Raw genomic sequence first — 16,064 nt, forward strand, 5'->3', positions numbered from 1 at the left:
ATTGTAAAATGCATAATGAATAAATGAATAATGATCTTTGATCAAAAACTGTTAGGTATCTAATACATATATTTATAAATAGATACACCAATATATTATACACACACACACACACATATATATATATACATTAACTTAACTTGTAAATGATTAATTAAATGCTTGTACTGCTTATAGATTTATCCCTTCTTAAACTTTGTTAAATGTAAACTATGAATAGACTTTTAATATTGTTATTTGGGTAATTTAGACCAAATATAAAATATGAGTCTAAAATTTGATACTATTCAATACTGAAAGTTTTTTTACTTATGACTTCCCAAAAGTTCCAGTAAGATTCAAATTAATCAAATTACTACCAGATACCATTCTCTAAATTTTTAACTAGAAAACGTATAACAGACAAAAAAAACCATTTTTGTAAAATCAATTATGAAAAATACTTTTAATAGTTATATAAATAGATTATTGTTTAATAAATTTATGTAGTAATAGTATATTATAAATGTTTAAATATATCAATTTTTTTAATGTCTATTGTTTCCTACACAACATTATCAGTGATTAAACTATATTCTTTTAAGACACTTTTTGTAGAACACTGAACAATATTTACCTATTTAATTTTGTTTATAGGAGGATAATTATATTTTTTTTGTACACATTTTATTTGTAGTGTATAGTATATAAATTTAAATAACTACTCTTTTAATTTCTATATATTAAATAGATGTAGATACCTATGTATTTTTTATGTTTAGTATTCAACCGTATTTTTAAAAATGACTTGCAAATGGTATATACTATATATACATTACACAGTTAAAAAATAAATAAGTTAAAGTATTATGCATTAATATAAAAAATAGGTTTATATATTATATTGATTATATGTTTTTGATTGAAAAAAATTAACTAAATATTTTCAGTTTATATATTTATATAATTTATATTATAGCTATAACTCTACGTACTAACATTTTTTTATTATTAAGTATTTTAAAAATTATAATAAAAAAATTATATTTATACTAGAATTGGTACATACCCAATATAGTTATATGGTCTACAATATTATAATTGAAAATTGAAAGATTAAATTAATTATATACATATTTGAAGCTTTAAAAGTGGACCTAGAACACATATTTTGATTTTAGTAAGCTAATTTTTCGATGGGGTTATAAATAAGAGCGAATTATGTCGTTAGTATTATCGACTGAAAAGTGGCTACATATATATAACCTATAACTATTAAAAGGGTATTGTAATTTTTCGCTAGTTACAGCTATATGTACCTTATTTGATGTTGAAGTGTTCATTAATTTATATTATTTTTTACTTATTTTTTAATAGTTAAACTGTTTATTACTTGACAATATTTATATTTATTTAATTAACATTTTTTTTGTATTAATTTCATTAGATAAATTAATTAAATAATTTTTTCGAAATTCTAAAAATATAGTTTGTGATACATTCTGTTGACGCTTACAATCTAGCTAATATGGTTATAACAATCATAGGTACGTAAATTGTAATGGGGGTGAAGGGTTTAAATTTTAAATTTTGTTTTATTTTTATTTGATTTTTTGATTTTTGTTTTTTTTTAAATCAAAAACTTGAGAATTATTAATAAAATTCCTCAAAAGTTGTTTTTATAAGTATATAAAAAATATCTACATAAAGTCACATTTATTTTTTTAAGTGTTTGAACAAATTGAATATTCAAAAAACAATGATTTATTCTAAAATAATTTTTGTTGTTTATTTTGAATTATATTTAACACATATATAGGTATAGGTTATAGCAATATCGCTGCTTATAATTTCTCCATTATTTTAAATATGTTTCAATCACTGTGGTTAAAAGTTGTTTTTATCAATAATTGGCTAATCTAATTAATTGGTATATTTTGTTTAATTAAAAATATCGAATATTAAAAATAATCACAAATTAGTTATTTTTACTTGTAGTTATGTAGAAACAAAAGACAAGAATAGTTCCGTAAGCTTTCTGGACCATTTCGTTAAGCCCATATACAGTTCCAAAAATCAATACATGTTCAAAAAGCCATAATAAACTTACCCTTTTGTATCTTCAACGACATCCTGGCGCCAGCCGTGAAACTATCGATCGAGCGCCAAAGATATTGCAAATATACCTATTTAATGTACCTAACCTAAAAGTTTTTATCATAATCTTTAACAAAACATAAATGTTGAACTTTAAGCGTTTGAAAATTTAAACATTATCAATATTTTATTCTTTTTAGTTTCTTTTATTAAACTACTTACTACACTTACACACTCCAATACATCATTACATCATAAATCTTAAAAAAATACTTTCATCTCCTGTACATAATAAATGTAAAGTATGGTTGAGGCTCATAGTATTAATGCAGAGCATAAAGACTTAATACATGATGTTGCATTTGACTATTATGGAGAAAGAATGGCGACATGTTCTACAGACCAATTTGTTAAAGTAAGTGTAATTCTGTTGATTTTTTGTAATTGAAAATGTTAAATGATACTTTTTAATAAGATTGCTAAATATAGGTTTGGGACCAAGATGAACAAGGTAATTGGAATTTGACAGCTAGTTGGAAGGCTCACAGTGGATCTGTTTGGAAAGTAACTTGGGCTCATCCAGAATTTGGTCAAGTAATAGCAACATGTTCCTTTGACCGTACTGCAGCCATTTGGGAAGAAATAAGTCAGTATTGTAACAACTATAGTTTACAAATTGTGTAAAATATGCCAAATACATTAACTGAACCATATTGACAGTTGTTATTTTGTAGTGGGCGAAAGTAATGAAAATGGAACATTACTACGGCATTGGGTGCGTAGGGCAAACTTGGTCGATTCCCGCACATCTGTAACTGATGTAAAGTTTGGTCCAAAATCTTTTGGATTAATTTTAGCAACTTGCTCAGCTGATGGAGTCATGCGAATCTATGAAGCTCCTGATGCAATGAACCTTGCTCAATGGCCATTACAACATGAAGTATCATTAAAAGTGCCTAGTAGTTGTCTCACATGGAATCCTTTATTATCTACGTAATAATATTTAATTTTTTTATTTATTTATTTACTAACACCCACAAGGGTTAAGCAGTTAACCAACAATATTATTATACTATAATTTCATGATAAAATATATACAGATACAATACAATTAATTTAATTCAATAATATATTATAATTATAAAAGTATTTTACAATATTATGTACCTACAGTTTTAGAATGCCGAACGCAATGATAGCAGTTGGTAGTGATGACAATTCCAATACTATAAACAGTAAAGTATTTATATGTGAATATAATGAAGTATCTCGTCGATGGGCAAAAACAGAATCTGTAAATAGTGTAGCTCATCCAGTACACGATATGATATTTGCTCCTAATATGGGACGATCATTTTATTTGCTTGCAATTGCTACAAATAATGTTCGCATTTTAAAACTTAAACCAATTGTGTATGTATTAAAATTATGATATAATTGTTAAAAAATAAATTTAATTCTCTATTAATAATAGGATTATTTTTACACAGTGATGCTACTAGTGGTTTTCCTTATACTATTGAAACTGCAGCTCAATTTAATGATCATTTTTGTACAGTCTGGCGTGTTGCATGGAATATAACTGGTACTGTTTTAGCATCATCTGGTGATGATGGATGTGTGAGGCTTTGGAAATGTAAGCTTAAAAATATAAATAATTTTTTTTCAATCTTATCAAATGTATTGAATATACAACTAAAAATAATAGTTTAAATTTTAGTTCAAGGAAATTATAATTTTAAATTAATTTTAATGAATGTTTCTGATCCTTATTTTATTTTTTTAGCTACTGTGGATACTTGGAAATGTGTTGGAGTGTTAAAACGTGATGGAAAATTGCCACAGCCACAATCAAAAAAGACTCAATCAACTACTCAAAACAATTTAACTAGGTTCTTTAAGCTTGGTCAAATAACTCATCCTAGTGAAGTACATTGGCATTAATAATTTATTACTATTATTTGTTTATCTTGTTAAATTCATTAAAGTATTAAACATGAGATACTTTCATGGTTTTCAAGTAAAAAAGTTACAATAATATTATTTTTATTTTATATAATATATGAACAGTTGAAGTTGATATGTTGTATTTAATAAGCATTAACAATTATGGTAATAAGTAATAACTAATAAAAATGAATATTATCTTTTGTGAAAAAAAAAAAAAAATGTATTTTATAATAAAAGAAAACTTGGGATCAACAAATAAATATTATTATTATTTTTTTTTTTTTTGTAATAGCATCATTACTCAAAAGCAAACTATGTATAAATAGTTCATTGGTATCAGGAATGTGCACAAAGAAATAGGTTTTTTTTTGATGTGAGGGTGGTTTTGAAAACCAGTTATTGAAAAGTAGAACTTTTCTTAATAAACAAGAAATATGCCAATACACAATAAGTATAATTTTATTTTATTTATTTATTTATTTTTTTGAGTATATTAAAGTTTTTATTTTGTTTTAGTCAATTTTTCACAAACACTATGTGATAATAAATCTGTCTAAAGTATTATAAAACAATTAACATTAAAACTTAATAAGTAAATAACCATACAAAAAATAAAATATTTTGGGAGGTGTTTGAACACTCAAACACCCTTCTATGAACTTACTGGTATGAATCTACTAAAAACTACATACAAATTATTAATTTATGATAAAGCATGTTACATAAATTATTTAAAAGATATATTGAAATTAAAGTCAATGTGTTTTTACTTTTTAGATTTTAATATGTTGATTATTTTGTGTGTGTAATGTGTATATACAATAAATAGAGAAAGAATGATTCAATTTTTAATTTTGAAAGAAGTTTAGGTTATAAAATTGAACAAACTTGTTATTTGGAGAGGTTAAAATTCCTTGTATTCTTCAAAATAAATATAAAATTTTACATAAACACAGTTTTCTATAAAATGATTTTATTTTTTCGGTTTAACTTAAAGAACAGTAACTGTAGAAACTTGTTATTTTCAATAAATGGTTATATGGTTGTTTTATACACATAATATAATTTTAAAAATATTTTGGGCCATTTGTGTATATTTAAAACTTTTTTTTATATACGTGTTCTGGGAAAATGACCGGCCAACCATACCAAAGTATACCTAAAATTATGAAAAAATACCTTTTAAAGAGTGCTCTAACTTTTTTATTTTTTAAGTTATCGGCAATTTAACTTTTTTTAAACAAAACTAAACCTACCACATATTTTTTTTATGTTTCTCCAAAAATTTTCAACATTTTAACATAATTTTTGTTTTTATTTTAAAGCTTTTAAATTATTCTATCAATCAACATATGCAATTAAACCAAATATTATGTAAAATGTTATTATTACATTTAAAAAAATAAACATTTTTTATCAAAAAACAGAATTTTTAAAAATAAATCTCGTACATTCCTTCAAATAATTCAATATTTAGCATGAGTTTTTTTATTTGTGTATTATTTTACTGAATAATACCTAGAATACCTATACGTTTGATTTTCATATCTTCCATAATTGAAGAGTTATACGCAGCTAAACATAGGTTATATTGTAATTATTGGTTATTAATAATTTTACTAAACATCAAGCCTAAATGAGACATAAACTTACTAGAAGTGATATAAATAATTTAATTAATTAGTTTATTTTTTAAGATAAAATATGCTTGAAAACATTTCATATTATATAATATCGACAATCGTAATTGTGGCCCTACCTTGCGTACGAAGAATCAGTGTTAATAACTAAAGGTTAATTACTCAGTGTTATATTTTTTGTAATCTAAGATGTTTTTGAAATGAGAAATCACCTTTTCTTTGGGAATTGTTGATTTTTTTGTTTAAACAATTTAAATTTAAAGTATTTGGTATTACCTACTTTTGATAGGTATCTTTTTAGCTTATTTTTTGATTTAAAAAACCGAAAAAAATCGAAAAGTTTACTGTATACTGAATATTTCGTTAATTGTGGTACTAATTTAGATCATATTATAATCTATAAGTATTAAGTTCTAACCAATAGAATACGATTACACATTTATTACTATAGGTACAAATTATTACCATATACTAAGTTCATAAATTTACGAATTATATTATTCACCATGAACTAAGATATTTTAAAATGATATTTAGTATTTACAACGAAATTTATCTATAAAATATCTTATGACCTTGTGGGATTTGGTTTGGTCGAACCACTCGAATCTGATGATTGTGTTCTTCATTTTAATTATTTGATTTTATAATTTTAAACTTGCCGCTTTAAAAATTGGCCAATCAGAGTAACTCTATTCACAACACTAATCTGCGTAGAAATCATGTGTTTCCATGCATCTTAGAGGTTCATACTTCAGATTATTGGGTAAACAAAACCCTAACAGCTGGTCGAGTATCATTTCAATATTATTCAATGCTATTGCTAATAATATTATCTATCACAGGATACAGTAATAGTATCACAAATTCACAATTTACACTTTACAGTTCATAAAGTTCTGGACATTACGTGGAAAATTTTTCTCTCATATTTTTTTTTTAATTTTTCTCTTTTTATAATTTATTGTTTGATTATAAATATTGCAAAGTTCATAACTGTTATTTTTAACAATGTCGTTAAGAATCATAACCAGAGCTATTCAAAGATTAAGTACAATTCAGACTGGTAATGGCTAAAAGAATTTCTTTTTTTTACCAATACATATTTATAATGATCGATTTAAAAAATTTTCTTTATCAATGTTTTTTTACTTTAGGCAGCAGAATGCCCAAGTATTTCAAAACGATGATCCGAGCTGAATCCACTACAGGTAGATATTGTTTGCCAAGTATTTAGTTATACATACTTTTTTATGGCTATTTAACAAACGAATACATATGTAATTTACACAATGTTGGTGGTTCATCAACTGTTTTAGTTTTTCTTCTTAATACAATAAAATAATATAATTTAATTGTACTGATTAAAAGTTTAAATTAAGTAAAACTATTTTAATTTTTTATCTTGAATAATAAGGTAAAAAAGTGAGTACTTTATCATAGCTAATTCCAAAATAGATCCATAATACACACCTAAGAAGAGATTTTTAAGAAAAAAATTTAATATGTAGTAGACATGTATAGACTCATATCAAAGTTAGAATCCGAATGAGTTGGTGAATTTTGCTAGAATAACACACAACTTACTTGAACTGCTTGGAATAATTACACTCTATTTTTTCTACAAAAATCTTGAAGGTTACATTTATTTTAAAAATTCGTGATTAGTAATTTTATGAGTTGAAACCTATGCCTAACCTAACCCTAAAGACTCTTGATTCACAATAAAATATATACATTTTATATACTTCATTAAAATGTGAAAACTATATTTTAAATTTTAAAATGATTAGATTAGTTGTATTGTGTTTTATTTTTTTATTGTAATTAACTACTAAGTATAAACAAATGATAATTAAATAATTTTTTGAACAAAATGATATTAAAACTATTTTATAATTAGCCTCTTATTATTTCCTAAACAAATCTGTATTATTAATTATAATTAATGTATACATATTTTTTTTTAGTGGTACCAAAACAAAAATTTGAGTCGATAACAGATCAATATCTTGGATTTGGAAATTTTGTTGCTGAATGTTTACCTAAGTATATTCAAAAAGTTCAAATAAGTTCTAGAAATGAATTAGAATTACTGATAGCACCTGAAGGCGTTTTACCAGTATTTCACTTTTTAAAAAACCACACAAATTGTCAATTTGCTAACTTATCAGATTTATGCGCTGTAGATGTTCCTCAACGTTCAAATAGATTTGAGGTAAAGAATTTTTTTATTATAAGAATATTTATATTTTTTTTTCTATCAAGTAGTGTAATCAGTAAATTAGATCATATGAACAAATTACATTTTATGAAGACATGAGAAAGGAGGCAATCTATTAGTTGCATCTCTGATAATTATTATGTCTTACATTGATTTTTTTTTATATATTATGTTATAATGATTGTGGTGAAGTGTCTCTTAGCTAATTTCTTTTTAACCTAATAAGGTTTGAATTTACCAAAGGATTATTACTTGGAATTTGTGAAGGAGATCCTTTCTGATTTAAAGTAAAGAATACTTGAATAGAGTTGGTTCTGTTGAATTTCATTTTTCATTTTTGGATCCAGGATGAGATCAAATTGTGGTAATATTAGATTGTTAGATTGTGATGAAGGATTAATATTAGATGCTAGAATTGCTATGTTATTGGCGTATGTAGTTAAAATGGTATTTGAGGTTTTGGAGATTAAGTAAATAATTAAGGACTATAAAGTACTATTGACATGTTACTATCTTGGAGGATTCCTACCTTAATATTATGACAAGTTGAGTTTGAGTTCTCATGTCTCATAAAAAAATTCTATTTTTAAGAATTAAAGGTAATACGGAGCTGATAAAAAGAGTTTTAATTTATATAATAGTTTATTGCATTCTAAATTTTAAAAATCAATTACCTGATTTTTAAAATTTTAAAAAAAGTTTACAGATACTTAATATTTAATTTATTATGAATTAAGTAGTTTTTATACATTTTTTGTTTATTTATTACTCGCTAAGTACTAGGTGTGTTTATTTCATATTTTCAATACAAAATATAAAATGCTGCTTTTATAATAGTTTGTGTTTAATAGAAAAACCTAGAGAAATTAAAATATTTGGATGTGTATTCAAAAAAAGAGTAATAATAAGTAGGTTTTTATAATTGTTTTTAAATATTTTGCTTACAGTAAATTTATTTTCTCTTATTATTTATGTTACATTTAATAAATTGTGGTCCATTTTAACTTTGTGATGTATATGGGTATCAAATACATATACATATTTCATTATTTTATTTAAATTCTAAGCAGAGCAATGACTTTAAGATATGTTTGGGTTTTTTTTTTTTGATGCTTGTAATAACTTTTTGGGGCAGTAAAAATGCTTTAATTTTCAACTTAGGGAGTGGTTTCTAATGTAAATGGATGTAAAAAGTTTTCGGTAATTTTCAAAATAATTGGGAATCAAAAAAAGAAAAATGAAAAATGATAAAAAAATGAGAATTTTACACTAAATCAGTTTTTAACTAAATTGATTTCTTGGTTTTATTATAAACTTATGATTCAAAAATATTATTTGTGGAGACTTAAAATGTTTATCTTTCTTATGAATTTTTCTATTTGCAATCATTTTACATTTATAAAATATTCATATCAATTTTAAGTTATTATAAACATACTGTTTTTCAGCAAGATTTTTTTTTTTTTATTGAATTTAAGCCTGGCGATTAGGGCCATTAGCTGTTGTAGGGGTAATGAACTGTGGGTAGAGCTAAGGTTGGTATAGGTAGATTGTTATGGTTGTTACGGTTGATAGCAAACATGTGTATGTGTGGTAAGATTTTTAACTACTATGAGCCTGGGTGGTCACCCATCTGAGAACTAGTAGCTGTGGCTGTTACTTACTCCCAGTTGCATTCCGCAACTGGTAGCAGCCAACGTGCCACACCAAGCCATAATTTTAGTAAGATTGTATTGTTTCATATTTAAATTAACCTGCTGTACTATTATTAGTAAATTAATTCAGTAGCATTACCTAAACACATATCATGAAATAAACTCAGTTATATAAATTGATAAACCCTTTCTGCTCAGAATCATTTTTCATATTCAATGGTATATCATAAAATTCAAATTTAATACATCTATTAGAGTGACCCATTGAAAACCTGTATATTAGAGCCATACCTATTTGTCTTCCATTTTTGACGTATTAACTTAATCTAATCTAATCCATTAGTTTTAATACATATGAATTTTGATATTAGTTATCAATGTTATTACTTATTACTACTATAAAACAATAAAATTATTTGAAAAAAATAATATATTATAATTAATGATTCAGATTTTTTTTTACACTTTTTGTTCATTAGATCGTTTACAATCTGTTGTCACTTCGATTCAATACTCGCATACGTGTCAAGACATATACTGATGAGTTAACACCAATTGATTCTATTACATCTATTTATGAAGCAGCAAATTGGTACGAAAGAGAGATTTGGGACATGTATGGTGTGTTTTTCACTAATCACCCTGATTTAAGAAGAATTCTTACTGATTATGGATTTGAAGGTCATCCATTTCGTAAAGATTTTCCATTGTCTGGATATGTAGAAGTAATTCATTAGTATATAGATTAAAAAGTATAATATTAACTTCAAAAAAAAATATATTGTTTAGGTGAGGTATGATGATGAAAAAAAGAGAGTTGTGGTAGAACCATTAGAAATGTCACAGGAATTCAGACGTTTTGAGCTATCCACTCCGTGGGAACAATTTCCGAATTTTAGAAGTGCTAACACTGTTGAAGAAGTGGTATCAGCAGAAAAAGAAAAAAAATAAGTTTAAATTTTCAAGGTAATTGTAAATAATTTCTGTACTTGACTAACCATTAATTTATATAATTAAAAATACAGTTTTAATATCATACTGTTAATTAGTAAAATAGTTACAATACTGTATTTATAATGTTAATAATATTTTATCTTAATTATATGTTTGTATGATATTGATATTATTCAAAAAATACTTCAAGTTTTACTTAAACCAGTAACACAAATATGCACATTTATGGGGGGGGGGGTAAGTTTATAAATATATTTTTCCAGGTAATTTAGAGTCAAAGCTAGACTGGTGCTAGAAATATTAGTCTCCTAAGCAAAACCATATCTTGAATACCCTTCTCGCAATAATCAATAACAATTTTTGTAAAATAATATAAAAATAAAAAGGACTCTTAGTATATCAAAACACTAAGAAAAGATCATAGAGATAATAAATTGTTAGATAAAACTTATGCTTTTAATAAATAGCTATATCTTAATTAAATTTCTTTATTGATTTTCAGTTTAAAATTATTAGGTAATGATAATATAATTTATTTTTTTGTAACTATATATATATATTAAAATATTGTTGGAGCCTCTTTATAGCAAACAACCTGATCGGCCACTCTTATATTTTACTAACTTATAATACAGCAATCAACTTATGTTCTGTAGTTCTAATTTTGTATAGTAAGTAAATTTAAGTGAATTAATCTATTTATTAAACTTAAAGGTAAGAACATTATCTATGTAGTCCTGTAGTATTTTCATAAATATTTTAATTTTCAAAGGAATTATAAATCTCTAGAATATTATAAAAAAACCAAGTTAAAATATAGATAATGTTTTAATTAAATAAATTCACTTTATTATTCAAGGTTACTACATAAAATTGGAACTTCTCAGCATACATTTGCTATGTTGTACATTTGTAAGATAGATAACATAATAATATGCAGGTATAGCATTTTTAATACTATTATTATTATTATTATTGGTAGAAAATTATATAGTTACATGTTGAAATATCTTATTAATTGATTCATATTTATAATTTTGTTTAGGAGCATAATTATTGTATGTTTTTTATCTTTAACTGTTGGTGGTTCTAAGGTTCAGAAAATTTACTATATTACTTTAACAAATTCCATTAAAAAATATTTATATCTATTTTTACTAGCATTTTGTATTTGTATGTAATAAATAGTAAATTGGTTAGTTCTAAAATTATTTTTAAAGGTTTATAAATGTATACAAATGTATAATCAAAATATATGTGAAGAGTAACTATTAATGAAACGAGTATATGTGATAAAATAAAGATATTTAACAAATTTGTTACAATAGTAGTTGTGGTTAAAATTTTATCTAGATCTTGAATAATTAATTCTAAGGTTGGTGGACTTAGATTAGAATTAAACTACCATTTAACTTTATCACATAGACATATATGGGTATTTTATTTTTAGTATTAATTTTCAACTATTAATGTTATAATCTATAATGTATAACTAGTTAACAAAATGACAAATAAGAATGGGTGAATACAAGAAAACATTTTTTGAAAGTAAATAATAATTTAATGCTTATTTTTGGATTATATTATATAATATTGTCTGTTAATAAATATTAAATTATATTAATAAATATTTTATGCTAAGTTGTAACCATAATATCAGATCCAATCATTTAAAATTTTTTTAAGGAACATATTAATTAACATACTGTGTTAAGATTTAATTTTAGTACACATTAATTTTTTAAAAATGTTGTCATGCAACATACTAATAAGCATTAGAATTAAAAACATAATATGTGTGAGTATGTATAATATATTGTGTGTATAAATAAGTTGATCATGAAAAGTGGTGTATATAATACTGATGTAGGGGAATGAATAAAATTGCATAACATAATAAAAAATTATAAACTCCTAATATGTTTTGTACGTCTGACTAAAAGACAACATGAATTTAAATTGGCTCCTTCACATTTTAAAAGTTCAGAAATATCTACTGATTGTAGGGTGAAGTCAGTTATTTTCTCTGCTAAAACCTGAAATCATTATTTCATAAATTAATATTTATTAAAAATTCGATTAAAAAAATCAAAAATAATTAAATTATATTACATTGAATGATAATGGTATTTCTTTGGCTGACCGATGTAATAATGTACCATTGATGTACATAACATTAGCGGCTTCATCTTCGGGTAATGTAAGAATTTGGTAGCTATACGTAGCTTCTCTTTCTAATCTCTAAATATTATTTAAAAATATATTTTAATAACATATTAGTTGAAATATTAAGTTAAATTACCTTCAAAACATTTTTTGAAGAATCACTCGAGCCCACACACATAAGATCTGGTCCTGCCATTGATACAATTGTTTTAAGATGCTTGTTTTCTGTAACCTGTTACATCACTTTACTGGCTTTAATTATCATTTAAACCATACTGCCTACATAAATATGTAACAAAATAATTGAAAATTTTCTAACCTTAATTGGAGTACAAGGATATTCGGGAAAAGCAGATGCAACTGCACATGCTCCCGATTCATTAGTCCATTTTGTTATTCCAATAAAGAATTCTCGGCCTATAAATAATGATATTTTTATAATTAAACGTGGGTGATAATAAAATTTAATAATTTAAACTAACTTTAACACATTCAGATAAATAGTTTCATGGCATGATGATCATTAATAATGACACGTTTAAAATATTAAATTAAGGCGTAAATTGATAGTGTCATCAGAGCTATACTTAAACAATTATACTGCAAAGAATATGTATATAGAAATATATTTAATAGTTATTCATTATATTTTTATATCATAATAAATTAAATTACTTTGTAAAAATTAATTATATGAGATAAAATTATGATTGATAAAATATATACTTGACTCTAAAGCAGTACTGTAACATTATGTAAAAAAAAAAAAAACAGGGGTTAATAGTTGTGATAATATATGCTATTTAGTGTTTTTAAGTAAAAAATTGAACAATGATAAAAAAAAAAGTTAAGATTTATTGTTGGTATACCATGAAATTTTTGTAATTTTTTTTAAATAGAATTTATTTATTACCTAATAATTTATGTCATATATTTTATACCTGTAAATAATATATCGCTTCCATGTAATTTTGCAGATTTATCAGAAACCTCAACAATAGGCAAACCAATTTCTTTCTTCAACACCGCTCTTATTGCTTCAACCTGAAGCATTTCAAACACTTATTGTTTAAGGAAAATGTGGATTTATTTTATGTAGATACTTCATTCTAGAGTAATAAAAAATTATATTATGATCAATTTATATGTTAATTAATATTGATGCTGTAAGTAAATCGATTGATTTTATGAAAACAAAATTGTAAAATCCTATTGCATGTGTTTTATAGTTAAAAATATTCATTATATCTACTGTAATAAAATCCTGATGAGAGGTAATAGAAATTACATGTTAGTTTTATTCTTAGGTGTTTCAATTTTACAATTGTGTAACATAGTAAATTGTTCAGCAGTTCTCATTTAGCTTCATTGATTTAAATATTAGGTAGAATTAATGTACTATTATAAAACCTAAAGGTAACAATATTTTCTGTATAGAATTGTATTTTTTTGTCTAACAAAATTTAAATATCAAAACAATAGCAAATATTATACTTATGTTAGATAATAGATAAATTCACTTTTATATTAAAATTAACAATACTGAATTTCTAAACATAAATGTATTGTATTGGCACTTATACAACGAAAATTAAATGCGTGAAAAGTGTCCAATTAATACTTGTGACGAAGTAACAAACTTACTTCTTTCAGTCTTTCGGGCTCAGCGGGCTTAGTGATGATCGCCGTACCATTGCACACAAACGCGGTGTCGTCAACGAAAACACACCAAGGTGTATCCTCGTCTGCTGGCATTTCAATCACGTCAAGACCAATATCTCGCAGGGCTTGAACGTAGTTCTCATGTTGCCGTTTAGCTCGATCGTAGTCCAACGTAGGTTGTCGGTCTTTTAGCGATCGTGGTAAACGATTTACCACCGCGTGGGTGTAACGAGTTGTTGGCATTTTAGAAACTTGTTCTTGCCAACTAACAACTGAATCCTATCCTAATGTATCTAAAAGCGGAAAGCCGTTACGCTGGTAATGAGTAATGATTAATGATAAAAATCAAAAATGATAATTTTTTAGCCACGAACCAGTAACCACGATTTAAGATACTATGCCCTATGGTTGTGTGACGGTCTATAATAGGTTGTGGCCTGCACTCTGTAGAGAAAAATTACATTTTTATCAAATTAGACAATAACCTGCTCATGCTAGCGCTTCCAGTGGAATATAATACGAAGTATTACGTCTATCTCCATTACCATTCCAATTCCCAATCTTTTTCTATACCTACTATGGGCATATTTTACTTGCGTGTCTGGATTCTGGATCGTGGTCTTGGAATATTAATTTTTATATAATAAAAAATGTATACTTATATTCTTATATATCTGTTTGTTTGATAATCTTCATTATTAACCAACAATTTCAAGATCTTCGTATTAAATATAAATTCGTGTTGAAGTATACATTGTTTAAAATAAAATTATGGTTAGATTTTAATATAATATACTGATATTGTATTAAACTTTATATTTTATAATATATGTATATTTATTAAAATATACATGTATTGTTGTACAATTGAAATAATTTAATTAAACATTGACCGTTTTGGAAAAAGCGAAAATGTTACAAGATGTTTAGATTTTGTTATTTAATATATAAATATTATGCATTAAATAACAAATGAACAAAATTTAAATGTCTTTTCATATTGTCACTAAGTTGCTTTATATTATATTATCAATAATTTATTTATTATACTGATTTTTGATTTTACTATTATAATAACATTTTTAAATTAAGAAGACATCACACCAAAACAAGAACGTAATCAATCCAATTTTATTACTTCAATAAATAAAATTAGGTTCAAATAACAATTGAGTCGGTGAATCAATTTTAAATGTTTGATTTAACTTTAAACGTTGGCCTTAATAAATTTTGCTTTTTTTTTTACAGTGCGTTGTTTGTTTTCTTGCTCTTTTTTAATTCGCTCTAAGTTTTTAATATCGCTTAATTATAATCGTTTTCTAAATCATGGATTTACTAACTCTGGCAACAAACACTTGTAATAAAATCTATACCTACTACCTAATACCTATAGGACTTACTAAATTCAATTAAGGTTAAAGGTTAAATGTTTTTATTTTAAAATTGTTTGCAGTATTTTATATGTAATACCAATTTTGAGTAATAAAAAAAAAAAAAATGAAATAATGTTTTTTTTTTGTTACGTGAAGTTATGTTAGAATTTTAAAATAGTAATCATGATTTTTTTAAAGTAGTACTACTTCCTTATTTTTATCCATATATTCCTGCAATAGATATGATACCTATAGAGAGAGTTTAAAATATTAAAAAATAAAATAAATTATGAATTAGTGTATTATTTTTCCATCACCATAGCTTCAAATATATCTAAGTAGGTAGTTTTTGGCGGAATATGGA

The 16,064-nt window shown here is 24.6% G+C and overlaps 3 protein-coding genes across 3 annotated transcripts; 2 read left to right on the forward strand and 1 right to left on the reverse strand.

The window, feature by feature from the left end:
* The first annotated feature begins 2,380 nt into the window (after positions 1–2,380).
* LOC112599214 (nucleoporin SEH1-A) lies at positions 2,381–4,159 on the forward strand. The gene is made up of 6 exons (XM_025346035.1): positions 2,381–2,491; positions 2,566–2,722; positions 2,811–3,069; positions 3,250–3,489; positions 3,567–3,712; positions 3,863–4,159. The coding sequence occupies exons 1-6, from the start codon at positions 2,381–2,383 to the stop codon at positions 4,018–4,020; spliced, it is 1,071 nt and encodes a 356-aa protein (XP_025201820.1). The 3' UTR covers positions 4,021–4,159.
* A 2,348-nt stretch (positions 4,160–6,507) lies between these two features.
* Positions 6,508–13,725, forward strand: LOC112595658 (NADH-ubiquinone oxidoreductase subunit 9). Its single transcript, XM_025340944.1, has 6 exons — positions 6,508–6,732; positions 6,824–6,877; positions 7,637–7,884; positions 10,025–10,270; positions 10,335–10,511; positions 13,643–13,725. Exons 1-5 carry the CDS (start codon positions 6,678–6,680, stop codon positions 10,494–10,496), a joined length of 765 nt encoding a protein of 254 aa, XP_025196729.1. The 5' UTR covers positions 6,508–6,677; the 3' UTR covers positions 10,497–10,511; positions 13,643–13,725.
* On the reverse strand, positions 12,203–14,938 carry LOC112595647 (N(G),N(G)-dimethylarginine dimethylaminohydrolase 1). Its single transcript, XM_025340933.1, has 6 exons — positions 14,310–14,938; positions 13,607–13,709; positions 12,985–13,082; positions 12,802–12,897; positions 12,612–12,740; positions 12,203–12,535 (listed from the first exon to the last, which is right to left on the reverse strand). The coding sequence occupies exons 1-6, from the start codon at positions 14,568–14,570 to the stop codon at positions 12,404–12,406; spliced, it is 819 nt and encodes a 272-aa protein (XP_025196718.1). The 5' UTR covers positions 14,571–14,938; the 3' UTR covers positions 12,203–12,403.
* Positions 14,939–16,064: the final 1,126 nt, after the last annotated feature.

Source organism: Melanaphis sacchari, unplaced genomic scaffold, assembly GCF_002803265.2.
Source record: "Melanaphis sacchari strain LSU unplaced genomic scaffold, SCAv2.0 Contig0_pilon_pilon, whole genome shotgun sequence".
NCBI lineage: Eukaryota > Metazoa > Arthropoda > Insecta > Hemiptera > Aphididae > Melanaphis > Melanaphis sacchari.

Excerpts from the sequence above, each read along its gene's own strand:
- LOC112595658 (XM_025340944.1), top strand. The coding sequence starts at position 6,678 with ATGTCGTTAAGAATCATAACCAGAGCTATTCAAAGATTAAGTACAATT. Across the intron at positions 6,733-6,823 it reads ATTAAGTACAATTCAGACTG|GCAGCAGAATGCCCAAGTAT; the intron begins GTAATGGCTAAA and ends TTTTTACTTTAG. Across the intron at positions 6,878-7,636 it reads CCGAGCTGAATCCACTACAG|TGGTACCAAAACAAAAATTT; the intron begins GTAGATATTGTT and ends ATTTTTTTTTAG.
- LOC112595647 (XM_025340933.1), bottom strand. The coding sequence starts at position 14,570 with ATGCCAACAACTCGTTACACCCACGCGGTGGTAAATCGTTTACCACGA. Across the intron at positions 13,083-13,606 it reads AAGCGATATATTATTTACAG|GCCGAGAATTCTTTATTGGA; the intron begins GTATAAAATATA and ends CATTATTTATAG. Across the intron at positions 12,536-12,611 it reads AAATACCATTATCATTCAAT|GTTTTAGCAGAGAAAATAAC; the intron begins GTAATATAATTT and ends TAATGATTTCAG.
- LOC112599214 (XM_025346035.1), top strand. The coding sequence starts at position 2,381 with ATGGTTGAGGCTCATAGTATTAATGCAGAGCATAAAGACTTAATACAT. Across the intron at positions 2,723-2,810 it reads AGCCATTTGGGAAGAAATAA|TGGGCGAAAGTAATGAAAAT; the intron begins GTCAGTATTGTA and ends GTTATTTTGTAG. Across the intron at positions 3,070-3,249 it reads TGGAATCCTTTATTATCTAC|TTTTAGAATGCCGAACGCAA; the intron begins GTAATAATATTT and ends ATGTACCTACAG.